This window comes from Barbus barbus (assembly GCF_936440315.1).
Source record: "Barbus barbus genome assembly, chromosome: 45".
Classification (NCBI taxonomy): Eukaryota; Metazoa; Chordata; class Actinopteri; order Cypriniformes; family Cyprinidae; genus Barbus; species Barbus barbus.
In genome coordinates this window covers 19,656,573-19,675,474 of record NC_136723.1, presented here as the reverse complement: position 1 = coordinate 19,675,474, position 18,902 = coordinate 19,656,573, and the positions used below count along the sequence as shown (strand labels likewise).

At 39.4% G+C, this 18,902-nt stretch overlaps 1 protein-coding gene across 1 annotated transcript in view; it reads right to left on the bottom strand.

Annotated features, from left to right (window-relative positions):
* LOC306864264 (kin of IRRE-like protein 3) overlaps positions 1-17,602 on the bottom strand; it is a gene marked incomplete at both ends in the record, with an annotated part of 148,793 nt that extends 131,191 nt beyond the window's left edge. Inside the window, one exon of the mRNA XM_079408167.1 lies at positions 17,554-17,602. Coding sequence (XP_079264293.1) covers positions 17,554-17,602 — 49 coding nt within the window. The remainder of the gene's footprint in view (positions 1-17,553) is intronic.
* Between the last annotated feature and the right edge of the window lie 1,300 nt (positions 17,603-18,902).

Here is an 18,902-nt window from a genome sequence, read left to right as displayed (position 1 = left end):
TGCTACAAATGATTAAAAGCATTCAAACACATGGCCTTGAGTGGCTTATAGCTTTAATGAAAACTAAAATAACATCTTGTGCTGTGTTTTCAATGACAAGTTCGGTGCTAAGTCAAAAGTACCTTCTCCTTCTTGCTGAGATAATTATCACACGCTCAACATATGTATCTCCTTATAAGTCATTTGGTAAGAAACGGTCAAGAATTACAAGAAGAGAGCAGTAAATGCAAAAAGACTTAAGGCCATCCTGTGTCATAAAGCACTGAAGTAAAGTCAACCACTGGGGTTTGCCCTGTAGCATTAAGAGCTCTGGGGAAATCTCAGTGTATTTGATGGCTCAACAATCCCCTCCTCTTTCATCTTACACAGTGCATTTACAGGCACAATCTTTCACCAATTCAACTTAATAAGCCCAATAACGTATAAGGTCATGTAAACTCCTTAAACTGTGTTCTTTTATTGATGAAATGTTATGAAAGAGTTATTAGTTGAAAATCCATAGCCAAATTCAATATTCAATATTGACTCTTATGAGCCAATTTTCATATGTAAGAAAAATGGACAATATGACTGAAATATAGCCAAATGAATCATAAGCAGATGACAAAAAAATCAGGATGTTACGAAGCAGAATCGAATCAAATCTGGGAAACCTGGAACCAGTGTTAATTTTGTTGATGAATAATTTGTCATAATTTTCGTCAACAACATTTTATTCACCAACGAAAACGAGACAATAACAAACTAAAACTCTTTTTGAATGACAAAAACTATGACAAAAATGTATTGACATTTTCGTCAATGAATAAAAACGAGACGAAAATGTTATGGAGGGAAGCGATTTGGGAAGAGATTCATTCAGAACGAATCTGCTGCGTGGTTAGGAGGTTATATCATATGTACATATAAACTGGTGTGACATAAGCTAACATACACTTTCTGCACGTCTCATAAAACGTTCAAAAAGGGCAATGAGAGAAGAGCAGACATATGGATAAATTTGACGACGCAAGAGAGAACTCAATTCGGTCCGGTTTTCTGAGCACCGAAGCATACACACACAGAAAGCACGTCTCACACAGCACACGAGTAGCCTACTCTTTTGTACAACTGAAAAGAAAACTAATCCATTAATCCAACCCTCCTATTTCAAAAGCATGTCAGGAATGTGTGAGCATTTCTGTGTGGAAGAGAAATAGTGTGGCTAATGACTATCCTGCCCTATAATTCAGCGATGAAGACTTTATCTCTGACCAGCGAGAGGGAGGTGTTCAGGGCAGACGGGTTAAAGAAAGAGCAGTAGCACCGTCAGTACGGAGTCAATGCTTCATCCCAGCGCTCCTCTTCAATCTGCCAAACACACAGCAAGTCAATGTGCAGTACGGCCCCATAAGGACAGATTAGAAAAGTACGAATTGCGAGGGAAGGCGTAATGCGGAGACGACTTGAAACGGTCTCTGAACTGTGTCTGAGTCTTGCAGAGGAACAGATTTTCTAATCATCGAGTACTAGAAGTCCTGAATGACATGTGATTCTCAAAGACATTTGTCTGTCAATGATTTCAAAGGAAGCATATGTCTGAAACTTTCTATCACATCAAATTGGTTCACATTTAAATGTCTTGACGCGGTCAAACGACTGAGTGTGAGGGTGAGTTTGACAACTTGAGCTTTAACTATGTTTTTTCTGATGCATTTTTTCCATCGTAATGCACATTTTTCCCAGTCAATACATGGACGGACGCTTTCCTCTCACATCAGCTCTCTTAGCCACAGGAGATGTTTTCCCTTCAGCTTGACCCGTGACAACTGACAAGCTAAATTAAATGTTGTCTCCACTATTTTTCGCACCTATGCCAACATTCATACTCTTTCACGCCCCTAAAAGCCAAGAGTAAACGTGCGAGCACACACTCACGGTTCCCTGGTGTCCTCTTTCTATCTGGCATTAAAGACCCATCACAGCAGCATGTCATATCTCCTTGTTTGCCTCTGCAGAAGCTGTAACTCTATCACTAGCTTCTGTCTCTTGGACCCTCTGGACACTAGCGGTATTAAAACGACAGAGATCTTCTGAGGGACCCTTGGTTTGTCCTACATTACAGGCAACTGGAGGAAACCTCACTGCGGTCCAAAACAACCTTGCCATGGGCTCGAGTCCCATGCATCTGCCTCAGAGACTGAGCTGTGACCTTCTCATTTCAGTCCTGGACCACATTTTTATGTTTGTAAAACAGGAACAGATGAAAACCGCATAGGAAAGTAAAGTTACAACAGAGATCTTTTTAATATCTCAACTGCTTTTCTAGATTGAAATGAGAGTCAAAGCACATGTTTACTTGAAAGAATAGTTCACCCAAATATTTAAATTCATCATTTACTCACTTTTATGTATTTTTAAATGTGAATGACTTTCTTCTCGGGCAGGGCAATAAATTGATAATTATTTTGATATTTTTCTTGATAAAACAATAACAAGAGCTCGATAAATGTTCGATATAATGTTTATGCACCAAAACCAGAACAAATGAGTGCTATTTATTTGAAGCACGCCACACGGACTGTTTATCCATTATTTATTTTGTGATTAAGCCATAGAGTTTGTGCATTTATACAAAATGTATTTAGACTATTGTTTATCATACAAATACCTAGAAAGCATATAATTATATTTTTACCACGGTATTGAATTACTACTTGTGTGATTTTAACTGTGGTTGTCATAGTAGCATAGATCTAAATCTATGCTACTATGGAAGACCAAAGACCAAAAAAATAACAGTCAGAATAATTAAATTTCACCATATAAAAATGGGGTTGATACAGTTTTTACAGATGTTACTGATTTTAACAATAAATGTAAATTTACATCTGCATCCTAACTCAAGCTACTACTATCAAATGTGCATTCCTAAGAGACAAAAAAGTAATATTATTATTAATATTATCACAAACCTGTTTCTTTTTTTGAAACGATATTACTCGTTGGACCATGCAGAAACTAAGAAATATATATATTTTTTAAGATATTTAATAATAATAATAATTTGTTACATTTATATAGCGCTTTTTTAGGCACTCAAAGCGCTTTACATAGTAAGGGGGGTATCTCCTCGTCCACCACCAATTTATTTTGTTAAGGAAAAATGACTGGAAAAGTGTAAAGAATTCAAAAATGTGAAGTGTTTGAGATATTCTGACCATAACACCTTGTCCACACAGGAACGCTGCAACAGCTAAAGTCTATCTACACTGGACGCGACAGAGCGACCATTGAAAATTATTAGAAATTTGTGAAATCCAGTGTAGGCAGCATCACTGATTATAATGAGTTCTATTCACTCGCGTCCGATGTAGACATGGTGTAAAGAGTAGTTTAAAACCAGAGTTAACTGTCTGATTTCTACAACTTTCACTTTGGAGCTACCTTTAAATTTGAAAGAAATTAAAAAAATTATGACTGATATGAAAAAAAAATACATTAATAATTTTTTTGGCCATATCGCCCAGTGCTACTTTCTACTATGTAATCCAAAAGAATATATTTTTCAAGGATCAAGATAAGGGTGAGTACATAATGACCAAATTTTCATTTTTGTCTGAATCATCCTTTTAAATGTCTTTTCTCGTTTTTCCCTTTTGAGATATAGACCCTTTAGACCCAAGACATTTCTTCTTAAGAGATATCAGATGTCAAAAACTGCTGAAATGTGCAAAAATGCCAAAAACATACAAGAAAGAAAGGTCAGATTTGAATAAGAACTGAAACATTTCCCACCAATTTTGTCCCAAGACTAAAATATCTAAACTATGTTGCAGTCTCTGCATTAATAAGAGTTCATAATTCTAGATACAAGCTGTGTCCCAATTCGAAGGTTGCATACATCAAAGTAGAGACCTGCACGCGGGACCCACGGGACCCAATGCAACAGGGTGAGGCGCGGGACAACTCTTGACGGGAGAGTGCGAGTGTGGGTGCGGGGGGAGAAGAGACTTGTGTGTGTGCGGACATAAAATGTCTAAAACATATCAATTGTTATTTATCTTTCGCACAGCGACATTTCATACAGCTAATATTAACATTAAAATTATTAACGTGCAAGCTAGGCAGAGTTTCTATTTATAACACGTGTTTAAAGGGTTGCGCAATATAGCCAATCACAGACTCAGCTGTTGATTTCTGGAATGAAATGGCCAGTCAGAGGTGACTCACAGTGCTGAAATTGCATGCTCATGAATCGTCTCATTTTAATACACGAAGTGTAGACATTGTGAAAGATTCATTGTGCATATGTTCATTGTGTTATAACAGAGCTTCATGAGATCGCGATGAACTGAGATGTCAGCTTTTAGTGATAATAAAAGGAAGCGCTGCTCGCATTTTGCCGTGCTTAACCATGCTGGCAGCAGCTCATGCTTGCTTTTCTGTTAAAAATAACAGTGGTTTGTGAATGTTGATGCTTAGCCTAAATAACAAATATTTTATCGGGAGCGTTTCTGCTGGGATGTTGTGGAGCTTAGGAGATGTTACAGAACCATTTCATGTAAATTTCTTCGATGTACAGAAAAAAAATCTATATAGATTACTTTTATGCAGGCTTTTGCGGGCGGGAGAGGGACAAAACATGAATGTCACGGGCGGGAGCGGGACCAGATAAGATATATTTCTGCGGGAGCGGGCAGGCGCAGGACAGAATATTGCGCAGGTCCCGCGCAGGTCTCTACATCGAAGGATGCAGACTTCAAAGGCCATGCCTTTGAAGGCCACAAAGGTTAGACAGAGCATTGTTAAATAGGATGATGTAGATTACGGAGGATTGATCGTATCTCCTAGTGACTGTGGCAGCTGCCGTTGACAATTCACAGCCTGTCTAAATATGCTCACCGCGGTCCATTTATATACATAATAAAAAGTAGAAGCTATGTATAAAAAATTACATCTTAGTAAGATTATGTGTCAACATTTAAATATTTTTTTTTTCATATATATTTGTATCATTGATAGTCAAGTAAGTTAAAACCCAGAACTGGCATTTAAAAGTGTAATCCACCCTTTTCTCTCAAAAATCGTCAATGAATCTCAGGATTGTCTGGGCCCCAAAGAATCCATCAGTTGTATTCTTTGTTGCCTGGGAAACAAAGGATGCATTTCGAAGCCGCATTTGAAGGAGCCTCCGAATTGAGACATTCTTCGTCGTGCCACTGTGACACAGTCTTAGAAGGATGCAACCTCTGAATTGGGACACAGCAATAGTCAGCAAGGAGGATTCCACCCACATAAAAAGTACTAACTAGTAACTCCTCCCGCAGCTTTTGTCACAGACCCACAAATGAGGCGTCAAATTGTGCGGATTATTCGGGAATGGTGTGCTATGACTTTTATAAGCGATCGGGGGTACGGTGTTCGCCCCAGGGGCGAAAAAGTGGCCAAAAAATCCTATAGACTTAACATTGCGACAAATTTTGACGAGTCATAGCTAAGAGCGAGGATTTCACAGAAACTTGTGATTTGCCACATTTGAAGAGGCTGGCACGGTCTGTAAGAACATACCTCACAATGGGGTAAAAGTTGCACTCCTGGGGGGCAGGAGCTGCCCAAAAGTTCCCATTGACTTACTATGGAGCAGGACGTCCCATGAAATGCATGCGTTTCACCTACAATGGTAAATTGCATAGGGATTTTGTATTGAACATAGCTCTGGATCACAGTGTCATAGAGACAAGGAGGCAGGCTCATTTTACTCAGACGGCCAATCAATCTCTCAGGATCATTGTGAAGCTATCAAGCCACGCCCTAGCAACCATTTAGAGCACCTTAGCAACAAGTTCCATAGACATCCATTGAAAGAGATTAAAGGGATATCTCCAGACTGAATTGTCATGGAAACATGAGGGTGGTCTCATTTGACTCGGGGCAGCAAACAGCCAATCATAAATCACCTCAACACTTCCTAGCCCCTCCCTAGCAACCATTGTCAAGCACCTTAGCAACCAAAATCCAAAGAGGGATATCTTCCATTCTGAATGTCACAGAGGCATAGGAGTTGGATTATATCATTCATACTGACAAGAAGCCTTTGGAATTTCATCATTGGCAGCTGCCAAGCAACTCCATAGCAACCAAACAGAGTACCCTAGCAACCAAAATCCAAAGAGGGATATCTTCCGTTCTGAATGTCACAGAGGCACGGGAGTTGGTTTATATCATTCATAGTGACAAGACGCCTTTGCATTTTTATCTTTGGCAGCTGCCAAGCCACTCCCTAGCAACCAAACAGAGTACCCTAGCAACCAAAATCCAAAGAGGGATATCTTCCATTCTAGCACATAGAAATACTACTTACACCCTAGCAACCGAGTGGCAAATTTTGCCACTGCAAGCACCCACTCACATTTTCTTCAGGAAATGTACATTCTAGTTTATATAGCTACACTAAACAAATCAGTTACACAAAAGTAACCATTATATTTGCCTATTTTCTAGAACTTTAAATAAAGCCAAGAACTGTCCAAGAACAATCCAGAAGTGGATAAATATAACCTAGCACATAGAATCCCTTATCTGAACAACATGTTTGACAACATCTCTTTACTTCTCCCAAGATATTTTTAAGAAAAAAACTACAGACAAATTATAATTATTTGTACAAGATTTAGAAGTGTCATTCGATATGTGTTAAGGTCACTGCAGAATACTTTCATTAAAGTAAAAATATTCACTTTTCATTATTCACTAGTTGAGTCTTGGCAGAAATGGTATTCAACAGCATTATTGTACAATATTAGTATTTCTGAAAATTAAGTGAGCACTAGATGATGGCAAAAGTAATCTATTATAAAAAATAAATAATTGAGCATGAACAACTAAATATCCAATATTGTCCTACCCAGTATCTATTATTTAAAAATTGTACTGATATATCATACATCCCTAATTCAAAATGTGGCTTTAAATGAACTATAATTGAAACCTGGGTACATATGCAACGCTACTAATAATTTTCACATGAACAGTAACTTCAATGAAATTATTGAAGAAAGTAAGATGAAAAAAATCAGCTCAGGTCAATCCATTTTTGCAGCTAAGTGTCTTTTTCTGGAAGATTATTCTAAGATCTAAAAGTTATCGTGTGCTTTTATATTACTTAGAAGGAAAAATTAGATTTCTCATAATGACCCCTCTAAAAGAAACATGCGGATCACACTCCAACTCTCCTGAGCTATAGAAGAGCAGCTTCTGAGAAATGAAAACTTCCACTGAGCCTAAAAGGATACTCATACTCTTTAAAGACTGTTTGCACCTCAAAAGAATATTTTTTTTGTGATAATGGAGCAAAATAATGAGTGAGAGAAGATCTTAATACGCTCAGCAAGGAACGTGTTTCTGTGTTTCTCAGCTCAATATGACACCAGGAGTGACTGCAGACATATGATAATGTCTTCACAGAGAGAAGATGCATGAAATGAAAGTCCAAAGCTGTGAACGATATTATAATGGACTCTCTGGGTTTTATTTGTTGTTCAGAATGTTTTCACACCTTTAGTCCCATTTAAAGGAAACATGCAAGTATGGAATACCATCAGTCTTGTCTCCCTCTTTCCCCGTCTGCAGTCGTCTTTACCACCCAGATGATAATTTGCACCAGAGTCCCATTAGGGATGTTTGAACACAGCAGTCAGTCTTTGCTATTTACCAAACCTGCTTCCATCATCTAACGCACAGCAGAGGCTGGAGCTGGACCATTAGCCCGAGGAAGGGGAACCCCAAGGGCCAGAAACAGGACTACATGCCTGGTACAACCACCAGCTCAGCAATACGTGCCATATAGCCGACCTACAAATGAATTCAGAGAGAGCACATTTATGGGCTGCAAGCAATCAGGAGCTGCAGGGGTTCAGGAGGCGCCAAGTTAAAACACCCTCCTCGAAAGTTTCCCAGCCAGAAAAAGGCTTCCGATTAGCCAGTGTGTCCAGCCAAAATTCTCTTCTACCTGAAAAATGCACTTCAGGATGATCATGCTTCAAAGCAAAAGATGATTTAGCTGGACTCCCAACCTTCGCACTGATGCATGTCCCTGAAAAGGAGCTTTGCGGATGTTCCTAAAAACTGCTAGGGCTGTAGAAACGACAATAAATAAATAAAAAACATCTACAGATATATAGAGCATTGCCTCTGATTTAGAAAGTGGTAAGTGCTAGTCATATCCTCTGGGACCTTGATCTTTAATAAGTGTAGATGGTGTCACATCATTCCGTACGCTTGGAGCATCAAAAAGCATTCATGTGAAGACCTCTGACGGAGAGCCTATTAATTATGTATTTATGCTTTATCAGTGCCTATGGGACGAACCTGGCTCCCTAGTTTTGTTTTCTAAAATGTTTATTTGTGCAAAAGCACTTAAGTTGTCTGAAAATGGCCCTCTTTTGTTCTCCTCCATAATAAATTCATACCTTAAATGGAAGATAAACAACCACATACAGTCAAGGCTCATGATAGTGAATTCAGGATAATGTATCATTTCATGCAGATTTTCTGCCGAGACTCTCCGAGATGCACAATAATTCATAGCAAAGTGCATTTTATTCATTTTTTTGTTGGAAATTGTTGATGCAAATATAAACATTCGATGTTACAACATATTCCTCTCCTAGTCCTTTGGAGAAATAGCTTCAGCAGAGAGGTCAGGTGGACTCTGTGGTTGTCAATAAATATCGATGTTTCAAAATTACAACTGCACTCTTCAGTTCTCTGTTGTCTGTTTCTGTTGAATAACTATCAATACATGTAAAGTTGAGTTATTGTTAATGTTCTCCCTGGAAAAAAACAATCTGTTATCAAGCTGCTGCCGAAGCCTTTTGTCTCACAAAAAAATCTAACTCTTCCTGTCAAAGTTGAGGCATGCCTGTCGACTCTTTCTCAACCTCTTTTCATCTTTCTGCAGCAATCTAAAAAAAAATCAGCTTTCAAACAGGAAATGGAGCTTTCAGTCCTGAAAAGCTGTCAGGCAAGAACACATAGTCGCACCTTTACTTCAGTCTCACCTGCTTTGCTGAACCTCAAACGATGTCATTCGACAGATGCATTATTTTCAAAGCGCACTTAAAATGGGGTTCAGCCTACTGGCTACTTTTAAAAAACTCTGTGCTCTCTAGATCTGTCTGTGTGCTATCTGATCTGACTTCATGGCTTTTATAAGATTACTGCCCAGCCGTTCTTCATTACAGACCATTATCAGTATTGATAAGGAGAAAATAAACTGCACTTAGCTCAGATTTTCTGTTTATCAGCCCATACTCGGCTCAAGCCGCAGAGGACTGACAGGATCTTAACAGAATCTTGCTTTGGCTTCAGCATCCTGCATCGTTTCATTCCTTCGTGGGACGTATCTGATATTAAAAGAAGCCGGTTTTGTGTTTTTTTGGCTCACTCGAAACAGGAGGAGTCAATTCACTCAAGCTGCACCATTTAGCTTTGGTCGGCGGCCAAGCAGGCGTGCCGGACGGATGCGTCCGCGCATCATGTGTGATTTTCTGCGGATGTTTCAGAGCTGCTGATTGAATAAGAGTTTTCTTTTATTAAATCATGGCACCACAGCAATTGAGGCAGCCATTCAAAACGAGCTCTTCTTAATGTACAGATGGCCTCGTTTACTGTGCTGAAAAAGGCATGGCTGTACTGCACTCAACAGAAGTTGCGCGGTTGTTCTGAGGTAGTCTAGGGGTTTAAACATGAGTCAAAGACAAACACTCAGACAGCTGAGTCTCGGACAACTTTTTTTTATTTCTGAGTGAAGGAATGATTCAATTTCAAGATTTAATAAAAGCACAGTCTCAGAGGCTTTGCCAGATGCATCTTTATCTTACTTGATTTCACAAGATAGAACGCCAGGGAACCAGTCTGCTAAAACATCTAAGGTTTATACAAGACTCCAACAAACAATTATGTCTATTTCAAGAGTTTCCACAACGCACCTTGATTTCAGACTAGTGGGAAATAACTCATTGTTAGTGAAACATTTCACTTGCTTTACCGAGATCGGACCACTGCAGACGTCACCAAACACAAGATAACGAGGTTCCGCCAGTCGCTCAAGTCTCCGGAAAGTAAACTTGGGTGTTGGGCCTGTTTCAAGAAGAACATTATTAGAGGTTCTTTATGGGAAATGCTTTAAGGCTTTCAAATCTGCCTCAAACAAAGAAAGACAACACAGAGACGCATGCTGAGAACAATTATTATAAGCTCCCGTGGCGACTACTTGCAGTTCCCATCAAAAGATGCCATCAAAGCATTCGGTTTACTAGCACAAAATAATGAAGAAGTATTAACCGCGCCTCACGGGGTTCAGAACACACCACTCCCGATAAAAGGCTTCCTCTGCAGCAAAGCATCTTGTGTTGTGAAATTGGTCACTCTGAAGAGCACCGTCAACCTCTTATCAGAAATGTGACCACAAAGCAATCCAGGGATTTGGAAGGTGAAATTACAAAGGCAGCTGCTAAGGATGCATTGTTACCCCAGAAAAACATACACAGAATTATCTAAAGGTAAGAGGACAGTAACCCCGCCCTCAATCGCTGTTGTGTAGTCAAAAGATTGATTTGCATTTAAATAAGCCAGACTGATGCTTGTATTGTGGCACTCATCCGTGCTGTGGTAAACAGGCTCGATATGTAATGCCACCAGACTCCAAGCTCCAAACCTGTCAATCCAGGTGTGCGATTGTCCGTGGCACAAACTTCCTGCAGACACAGAATCCCTTATCAGATCAAGCGTTTCACATTCAACAACATAAATCCGAGCGGAATTTACCAGGCCTACTTAAGTCTATCTCTCAAAGTCTGTCAGGACGACAACCAAACAACTGCTTGCGATGCAACACAAATATGTGGCACATTGTGTCACATTGATTCATAGCTGCAATATAGTGCGAGAATAAAATGATGCTGATGTTTTTTTAAACTACCCCCTTCAGCAAATTAGAGAGAGAAATAAATGATCAAATGATTGATTGTGCAGAGTGAGGAAAAATAAGCTCATAAACACACAGACGAACTGCCACCCACACATACAGCAGGGACCCTCACACACACTCACACATGGGGTTGCTCATATACAAACATGTCAAGAAATGACTTTGTTATTACCTGCTTAGATCCCATTAGGCCTGTCAATGCTTCGGTGTGGGTGAGGAGGAAGAAACTTTGATGGAAAGTGTTAAGTGACATTTAAAAAAATCTATCAGCCTTCGCGCTTTAATGTGATCTAATTAACCTGGAGACAAGTAGAGCAGCCAGTGGTGGCTCCAGGTTTTTTTTGTTGGGGGTGCTAAGGGGGGGCTTAACAGTTCAGAGGGGGTGCTAAAAAACTAATTAAATTGAGAGAAAGTAATGAACGCCTAAACTTTAGCTATCAGTTTTTTATATACAGCAGCTTCGAAAAAGAGACAGAAAGTTCCAAAGGTATTTTTTAAACGAATTTTAATATATACTACTTTTTTCTGTGGTATTAAACTTCTCCACAGTTATTAGTACTATACTAATGCCAACTGCCAAATATGACACTTACAAAGTTATATAATTTATGAACAAATATAGAAAAGAGAGAAAGTTGGGATTTTTTTCTTTTTTTTCAATTCAATAAATACTACAATTTTTTTATTTTTGTTTACAATTCATAGAACTATTTCCACATGGGCACACATTGCGGGTGATAACCTCCCCGTGCTGATTTGCATGGTATCATGTGTCGATGATAGCCAGAGATATGCATAAAAAATTGGCAATATTAAGAGGATTTATTATTATTATTAGATTACTTTTATTATTGAATTTCATGAAATGATTGCCCCGTAATAATTTAATAGGGCATCACTGCATGATGAAAATGTTTTTAAAAAGATTTTTTAAAACAGGTCTATTAATTTATACAATGAATTATAGGCCTATAATTAAAATTATTAACACTGCAGTCATCAATGACAATTCAGAGCAGCTTTATTTCAGGCTCTGATTTTCAAAAACAACCTGTTTAATGCGAAATACGTTTCTTCTCATGTTTTTAATTAGGCTATATGAGCCACAAGAGAAATATTAAGGGAATAATTTAAGACAGTTATATACGAGTAGATTCGTCTCTCGTTGTCTCAGAGAGAATATGCGCCGTTAATGCAGCGTTAGCCATCAGTTTTTTACTTTCACTTTCACTATAGTGAATTGACGTTCACCGTCTTGCGCAAAGTTTGTGCATTGATTGCTTGAGTTGCTTGACCCCTCCCCCTAATATCAATTGTTTATAGGCCACATATTAGGCACTTTTTTTAGGTTTTTAATGTTTATTTTTCTATGTTAATGAGAGTGACACGGAGAGTTTAAAAACAGGAGAATCATTTGGAAATCCTTGGAGGGGGCTAAGCAAGTTTCTGATGGGGCTATAGACCCGTCAAGCCCTGCCCTAGCGCCGCCACTGAGAGCAGCGTGTCTACACTCCCAGCTGTCAGTTTGTGAGGTGCACGGCGTCCAGAAACACTGATAAAATGTCAAAGTCTCAGTAACAAATAGCCTTTCTGTTTTCTTTTGTTTTACGAGTGTTGTCCATGCATCTCGGACGGCATCTGTGGAAATGCTCTCGGAATGATGGCATGCCAGAGAGAATAACACCGAGCTCTTTCTATCTCTGCCGTCTCTCTGAGTTGTGATTTTCTCTTCACTTATTTATGGGCTAATCCATCTCTGTCTGCCTCAAATCAAATTACATAAAAAACAAATAGAGGAGAGAGCACATAGAGGCTGACCCCCATCCACATGGGCTGAGTCGAAGTCGGGAACGCACTCCGCCTCATTCCCGGACTGACCCGGCCCGAGTCGAGCCATCACGCTCAACCGGACAGCAAGAGGGATGAGACCAGCTGGGAGAAAATTGGTGTTTACCTGGGTGCTTCACAGACCAGATTACACTTAAATACCACATTGCAGGCTGAAGCTTAAATGCAGCTTTGAGGCAGTGGAGAGTTCACAGATGTTTGAAATAAAAGAAAGAGGTGGGAGAAAATTCAAGCTTCTACCAACAGAAAGAGATATACAGCCTTGCTTCTGTAATGCCTGGACAAGCTGTCCTTGGAAAGCACAAATGAACACCATAATACCGCTTTATGAACATCAGTGGAGACTCTCAGGATCTTCAACATGAACCGAATAAATTCTAAAAGTCTTTTAGAGATGATCTTACTATTCCTTCTACGTTTAGGATGTGACAATAAAGACTGTCCAATAGGGTCAGTGTGAAAGATGTTTGGGACAAGTCTTGCCAAATGTAAACATTCAAGCTTAGGCTAATTCAGTACTCACGCACTGTCTGAGATGGTTTTCTGTGCACACACACCCAAATATAAAAGCCACCTCTCAAACAGTGTGCGAGTACCAAATTGAGTTCTCTTTTGCGTTTTTAATCACACTAGAACAGACAAATAAACTTACAATTATGCCAAAATGTCCACCTTGGTGAGTATCCTCTTAAACACAGTCAACTATGAATGTAAGAAGTTGGGATAAAATAGGATGCTTGTTAATATATTGAATCTGTGCATTAGGTCTTAAAGGGTTAGTTCACCCCAAAATTAAAATTATGTCATTAATTACTCACCCTCATGTCGTTCCAAACCCGTAAGACCTTCGTTCATCTTCGGAACACAAATTAAGATATTTTTGATTAAATTGGAGAGCTATCTGACCCTCCATAAGCAGCAATGCAACTGATATGTTCCCAGGTCCAGAAACGTAGTAAATACATCGGTAAAAAAGACCATGTTACATCAGTGGCTTCAGTTTTGCAATGCTACGAGAATACTTTTTTTTGAGCAAAGAAAACTAAAATAATTTACTCAACCATTCTTCTTCCACGAGTTACGTGTTCAGCCATTTTGGAGAGTACCCAAGAACGTATTTGACGTAATCAGCGTTGTTTACGTTCAGGGGGAAAGCATGTGCATGAACGAAAGCTGCGTAATAAGCGTTGTTTACGCTTAGGTGAAAACGTGCATATGCATTGTGATACTCTCTAAAATGGCGGACGACGTAACTCGGGGGAGAAGAATGGTTGAGTAAATTGTTATTTTTGTTTTCTTTGAAAAAAAGGGTTCTCATAGCGTCGCAAAACTGAAGTTGAGCCACTGATGTAACATGGACTGTTTTACTGATGTATTTACTAAGTTTCTGGACCTGGGAATATTTCAGTTGCGTTGCTGTCTATGAAGGGTCAGATAGCTCTCCGATTTCATCAAAAATATCGTAATTTGTGTTCCAAAGATGAACGAAGGTCTTACGGGTTTGGAACGACAAGAGGGTGAGTAATTAATGACATAATTTTCATTTTGGGGTGAACTAACCCTTTAAGGTGGCTGCAGCCTAATATACCTGCTGCTGTCTTTGTCTGTAAAGTTATTCATACAATAAAGAAAAAAAAACACACTGCGCAAATTTGTAGCTTTAAAAAAACAAAACAATGCATACTTAATTTATAAATAATAAATATAATAATAGTAAATCTTATAATAAATCTTTAAAAAATATATTTATTTCATTTGTATCTTTGTACTATTGTATTTATTTTTGCTATTGTTTGCAATTTGTTCATTTGTTCTTATTTTATGAATGACTGTTTACTTGTCTTGAATACTGTTTGTAAACTTTACATTAGTTAAGTTAATAGTTTTTGCTATGGTGCCAGAACTGGAATTGAGAATTGTGAAATTTCACTGGTATCTATAATTTCTAAAGTTGTAACAAGCTTATTTATTAAAATACAAGGTTACATGGGTCAACTTTTTTCCAGTGAAAATTTTGGCATGACATGCAACAAAAAAAGAAATCTGAACCACTGGGCCAACCAGGCCAACAGAAAAGCGGGAAGTTTACTCACCCATATCTAAAATTTTAGTGTTGTAACAACCTTATTTATTAAAATACAGAATCAACAATAATGTGAACAATAACTTTTTCTTTTTCTCCTATGACAATTTTGGCAGGGCAAGTGAACAATATGAACCACTGGTCCGACCAGGCCAATAGAAAAAGTCTGAGAATGCTGAGCCCTCATGAACTAGTATAATCATGTATAATAGTATAATTCATGTAACAAATATACATGAAGGCACTCAGTTTCCAGCATTATCAGAGTGCCACAGCTTTAGAAATCTAGCCTACATAATACAACCAAAGCCGCTTACAGACAAAAGGCCAAGGTAGCTTGTCAAACAACAGCCAAGATGCCCCCACAGTCCATGTTTTATGAAAGACCAGCTCTGATTACAATATAATTGTTAGCAAGCGTTGACAGCATCTTGTATGGCAGCGTGTGGGCTGCACAAAACCATGCAGCGCTCCACTGCCCCCACGGCTCCAAGTCACTGCTGACAATGCTGATGGTGTTTATGGCACTTAAAGAGGAAACATGATGCCTTCTGCAGCAATCAGGAAGTTGTGGAGTGCGGTGGGCGGGATCTGGGAAATTCAATATTTGCTTAGTTCAACATGCTGCGACTTTCTGTGACGGAGTTTAAGCTAAAACATTTTTTTAAGAGTTGCACTTATTTTGGCGACCACTCTTGAGTCTCTTTGAGCTGGTCTGCCCGAGGGTCCGTTTCACAGGGTCCTTGGCTGCTCCTTGTTCGGTGAGAGCTATAAGAGGAGTCTGGGCCAAGCGTGAATGAGATTGTCCCTGTCGCTGCGGGGGAAAGATCTGCCGCTCCCCCTCACTGCTGGGGAGGCAGCAGGGCCACGGCGCAGATAAAGGGATCAGATGAAGGGTGTCAGATCGCATCGACTTTTCCTCTCCTTCTGTTTCCCTGGCCACAGCACCGTGATTCAACTGTCAAGAGATGCTAAATAAACCCGGCGTTCATTTGTAACACAAGAGTTGGCCATGGTTAACAAAGCATCCCCAGGGACTGGTACAAACACAAGTCTCACCTGATAGCATCTCGGCTCACCAGAGGAACAGCTTCTTTGACGGCAAGTATAAATAACTGTTACTCAGATTAATCCCTCGCATAGACGGTTGGGAGAAGGTGATCGTTAATTTTATGTATAGTTTTGAAAATGTCCATGAAACGTTTCTTGGTTTGCTGAGATGCTGTCAGGTAACACAAACTTGATGGGAGCAGAAGGGGGCTGCAGTACATCATCAGTGTGTAAACTTGAAGTTCTGAGCCGATGGAGTGCAACACCGTGTGCATATGGCGTAAACACAACTCTGCAGCAAAAATCCTGTCAGTGTTTTCTCTCAGGTCATAAAAAATGATTTTCAGACTGATGGCAAAGCACTCCCTCTTAAGACTCACACTAGGGAGGTACAAAAAAAAGAAAAGAAAAAAGAAACAGCCATGTGAGGCTTAGCATCTCGGCACACAGACTCATAAAAAGCAGTAATAAACAAGAAAGTATCTTGAGATTTGATGTCCATTCGCTCAAGTGTGCATGCAGGAGCCATACCGGAGGCTTTATTGCCCGTTTCAGATTCAAATGAGGAGTTTGGCCCATGCTGGACCTTAAATGTGAGCGTTCAAGGGTTTGTCTTCGGGTTATTTCAAGCTCACACAATCAGACAACACAGAATCTCAAATGAGGGCTGAAGGGAGCAGAGGTCATGGCACTTGAAACATGGCACAATGAAAACGAGTGTTGGGCTGTGATCTCTGTCGTTATATCTACCCCAAAAGCTTAAATCACCAAGGATAATGGAAATGTTTAAGAATGGATTCTAACCTCAACAAAACCACTCAAACATTTACACATACACATCTCACTTTCTCTTATATTTTTAGGTAGAAAATTATATAAACTGAAGAGTGCACAGTTTGCGAGTTATAGCCTACAGTGACTTTTTAGTGAGGGGACGTCAACATGAATTTTATCAGGACAAATTTCAATGCACTAATTTGTGCATAAATTAAGATTCTTTTTATTATAGAAACCTATTTTGCTCATCCGATTTCTGTTCGTGAACATTTATCATTTATCTTAAGGTAAAAAAATATGAACTTATGAACTTTTCTGGTTAACGTGAAAATTAAAATCATGTGAAAACATATATGCAGAAAAGTTACGTTCTTTAAAGACCCCGACTTCATTGTAAAGGGTGCACGTCTTAATTTGGGAGGTTGGAACCCCCAAACCATCGCAGACTGCTAATTTATGTCTGATTAATGCACATTTCTAAATCAAGTTACAATGATCACATGAAACAGAAAGAAAAGTTCTAAAGGGATGCCACTGATTAGAATAATGTGGTTGCCATGTCCGTAACACAACCGATGCGCGCGAACCTGTGCAGCACAAACCTAAAATCAAACAAACGCCGGGAACTGCGAACCACCACAAGCAAACAACATATAATGTGAAATACACAAAACAGGTAATACTACAAATCATTGTATAATTTTTCAGTTAAAGACAGCTGGATATCATGAGGGCAGGCACTCTGCGCACTTTTCCCTACGTCTAAAGTAACTGACATGTGAATATGATGCGTAGAGAATTTGTAAAAACTCCGTTCACATACCGAACCCGAGCAGCCCGGCGATCAGCAGCAGCAGCACCCCGGAACGCATCGCTGGAGTCGGTGAGGATCTCTTCAGTGTGATGGTTACCGAGGCAGTGATGCGCGCTCACTGCGGTCCTTCAAAGTTAGGAGCGCTGATTTTTTCCAAAAGATCGATCTGTTATTTCTGGAGGTTGTGTCCTGCTCCTTTTCTACGCTTTTTCTTCTTGCTTGGACTGATATCAGTGCTTAAATGCAGCCTATAGGCGCTGTTCTCGTGCGCTGCGTCTCGAACCCGGTGTGTGTTCTCTCACTCTGCCGCTCAGAGCGCATCAGTGTCCGGCTCACTCACAGTTAGCTCCATACTCTCTCACTCTCTCCTTCACTCAGTGGAGGATGAAGCAGCCGTGGAGGAGCGCTGAACGGCTTTGCTCCACCTCCCCCCGTCTCCTCCTCCCAGCTCCTCAAAGAGTATCTCTGACACAAGTAAGCAGCATACAATATGAATTAACGAATTAAAGTATCACAATTTTCAGCTTAGGAAAGAGAGCTGGATGGTTTGTGAACAACGTCGTCAAAACGCCGTGCCAAACTGAAGCATGTTCTGAGGTAAATATTTGTTGTTTTGGGGGTTTCGGTGTCTTACCATTGCAATAATGTTGAGGGATGGGATGATAAATCATACTAACAGCATATAAATAAATAAATAATATTGGTTACAAACAGGCTAACTATATCTTCCTCTAGCAGTGTCTGACCGTTACGACCGTTGCTATTTAAATTGTCCTCCTGAGATGCACGCATTCAAACTTGCTGAGTTGAAAAAAGAAGGTAAAACTGCAAAAAATAGTTGGGTTAAAGATAACATCACTAGTAGCCTACCCCAAATGGACAGATAATAAAGGACATTCCCATTTTCATTCTGTTCCAATGTAAATGAAAAGCTGCAAAACAAAGATCTTCATATGTTGGGTTAAAAATAAGATAACTAGTACCCAAACATTGGTAGTAGCACTATTCTGTCTCACTATATTTGTATACTTGCTGTTTAAATAATAATAATAAGCCCCTTACTGAATAAAAACTAGTCGAGTTAAAAGTAATCCAACTGTGGATAGAAATAGCAGCTTGAAAACTTTTTGCCAACAATTGAAATTGTCAAGATTTGTATAGAAGCTCTTCAGACAAACTAAAGAGCTTCTATACAAGTCTTGACATTTTAAATTGCTGTCAGAGTTCAATAAAGCACAGGCTAGAGAAAAAGGCTTTTTTCTTATTTCAGGCTTTATGACGACAGCTGCAAATTCTCTTACAGAACAATATGACAGAACGTGTTAGCTATCGATAATATACAATACAATACATTGCCC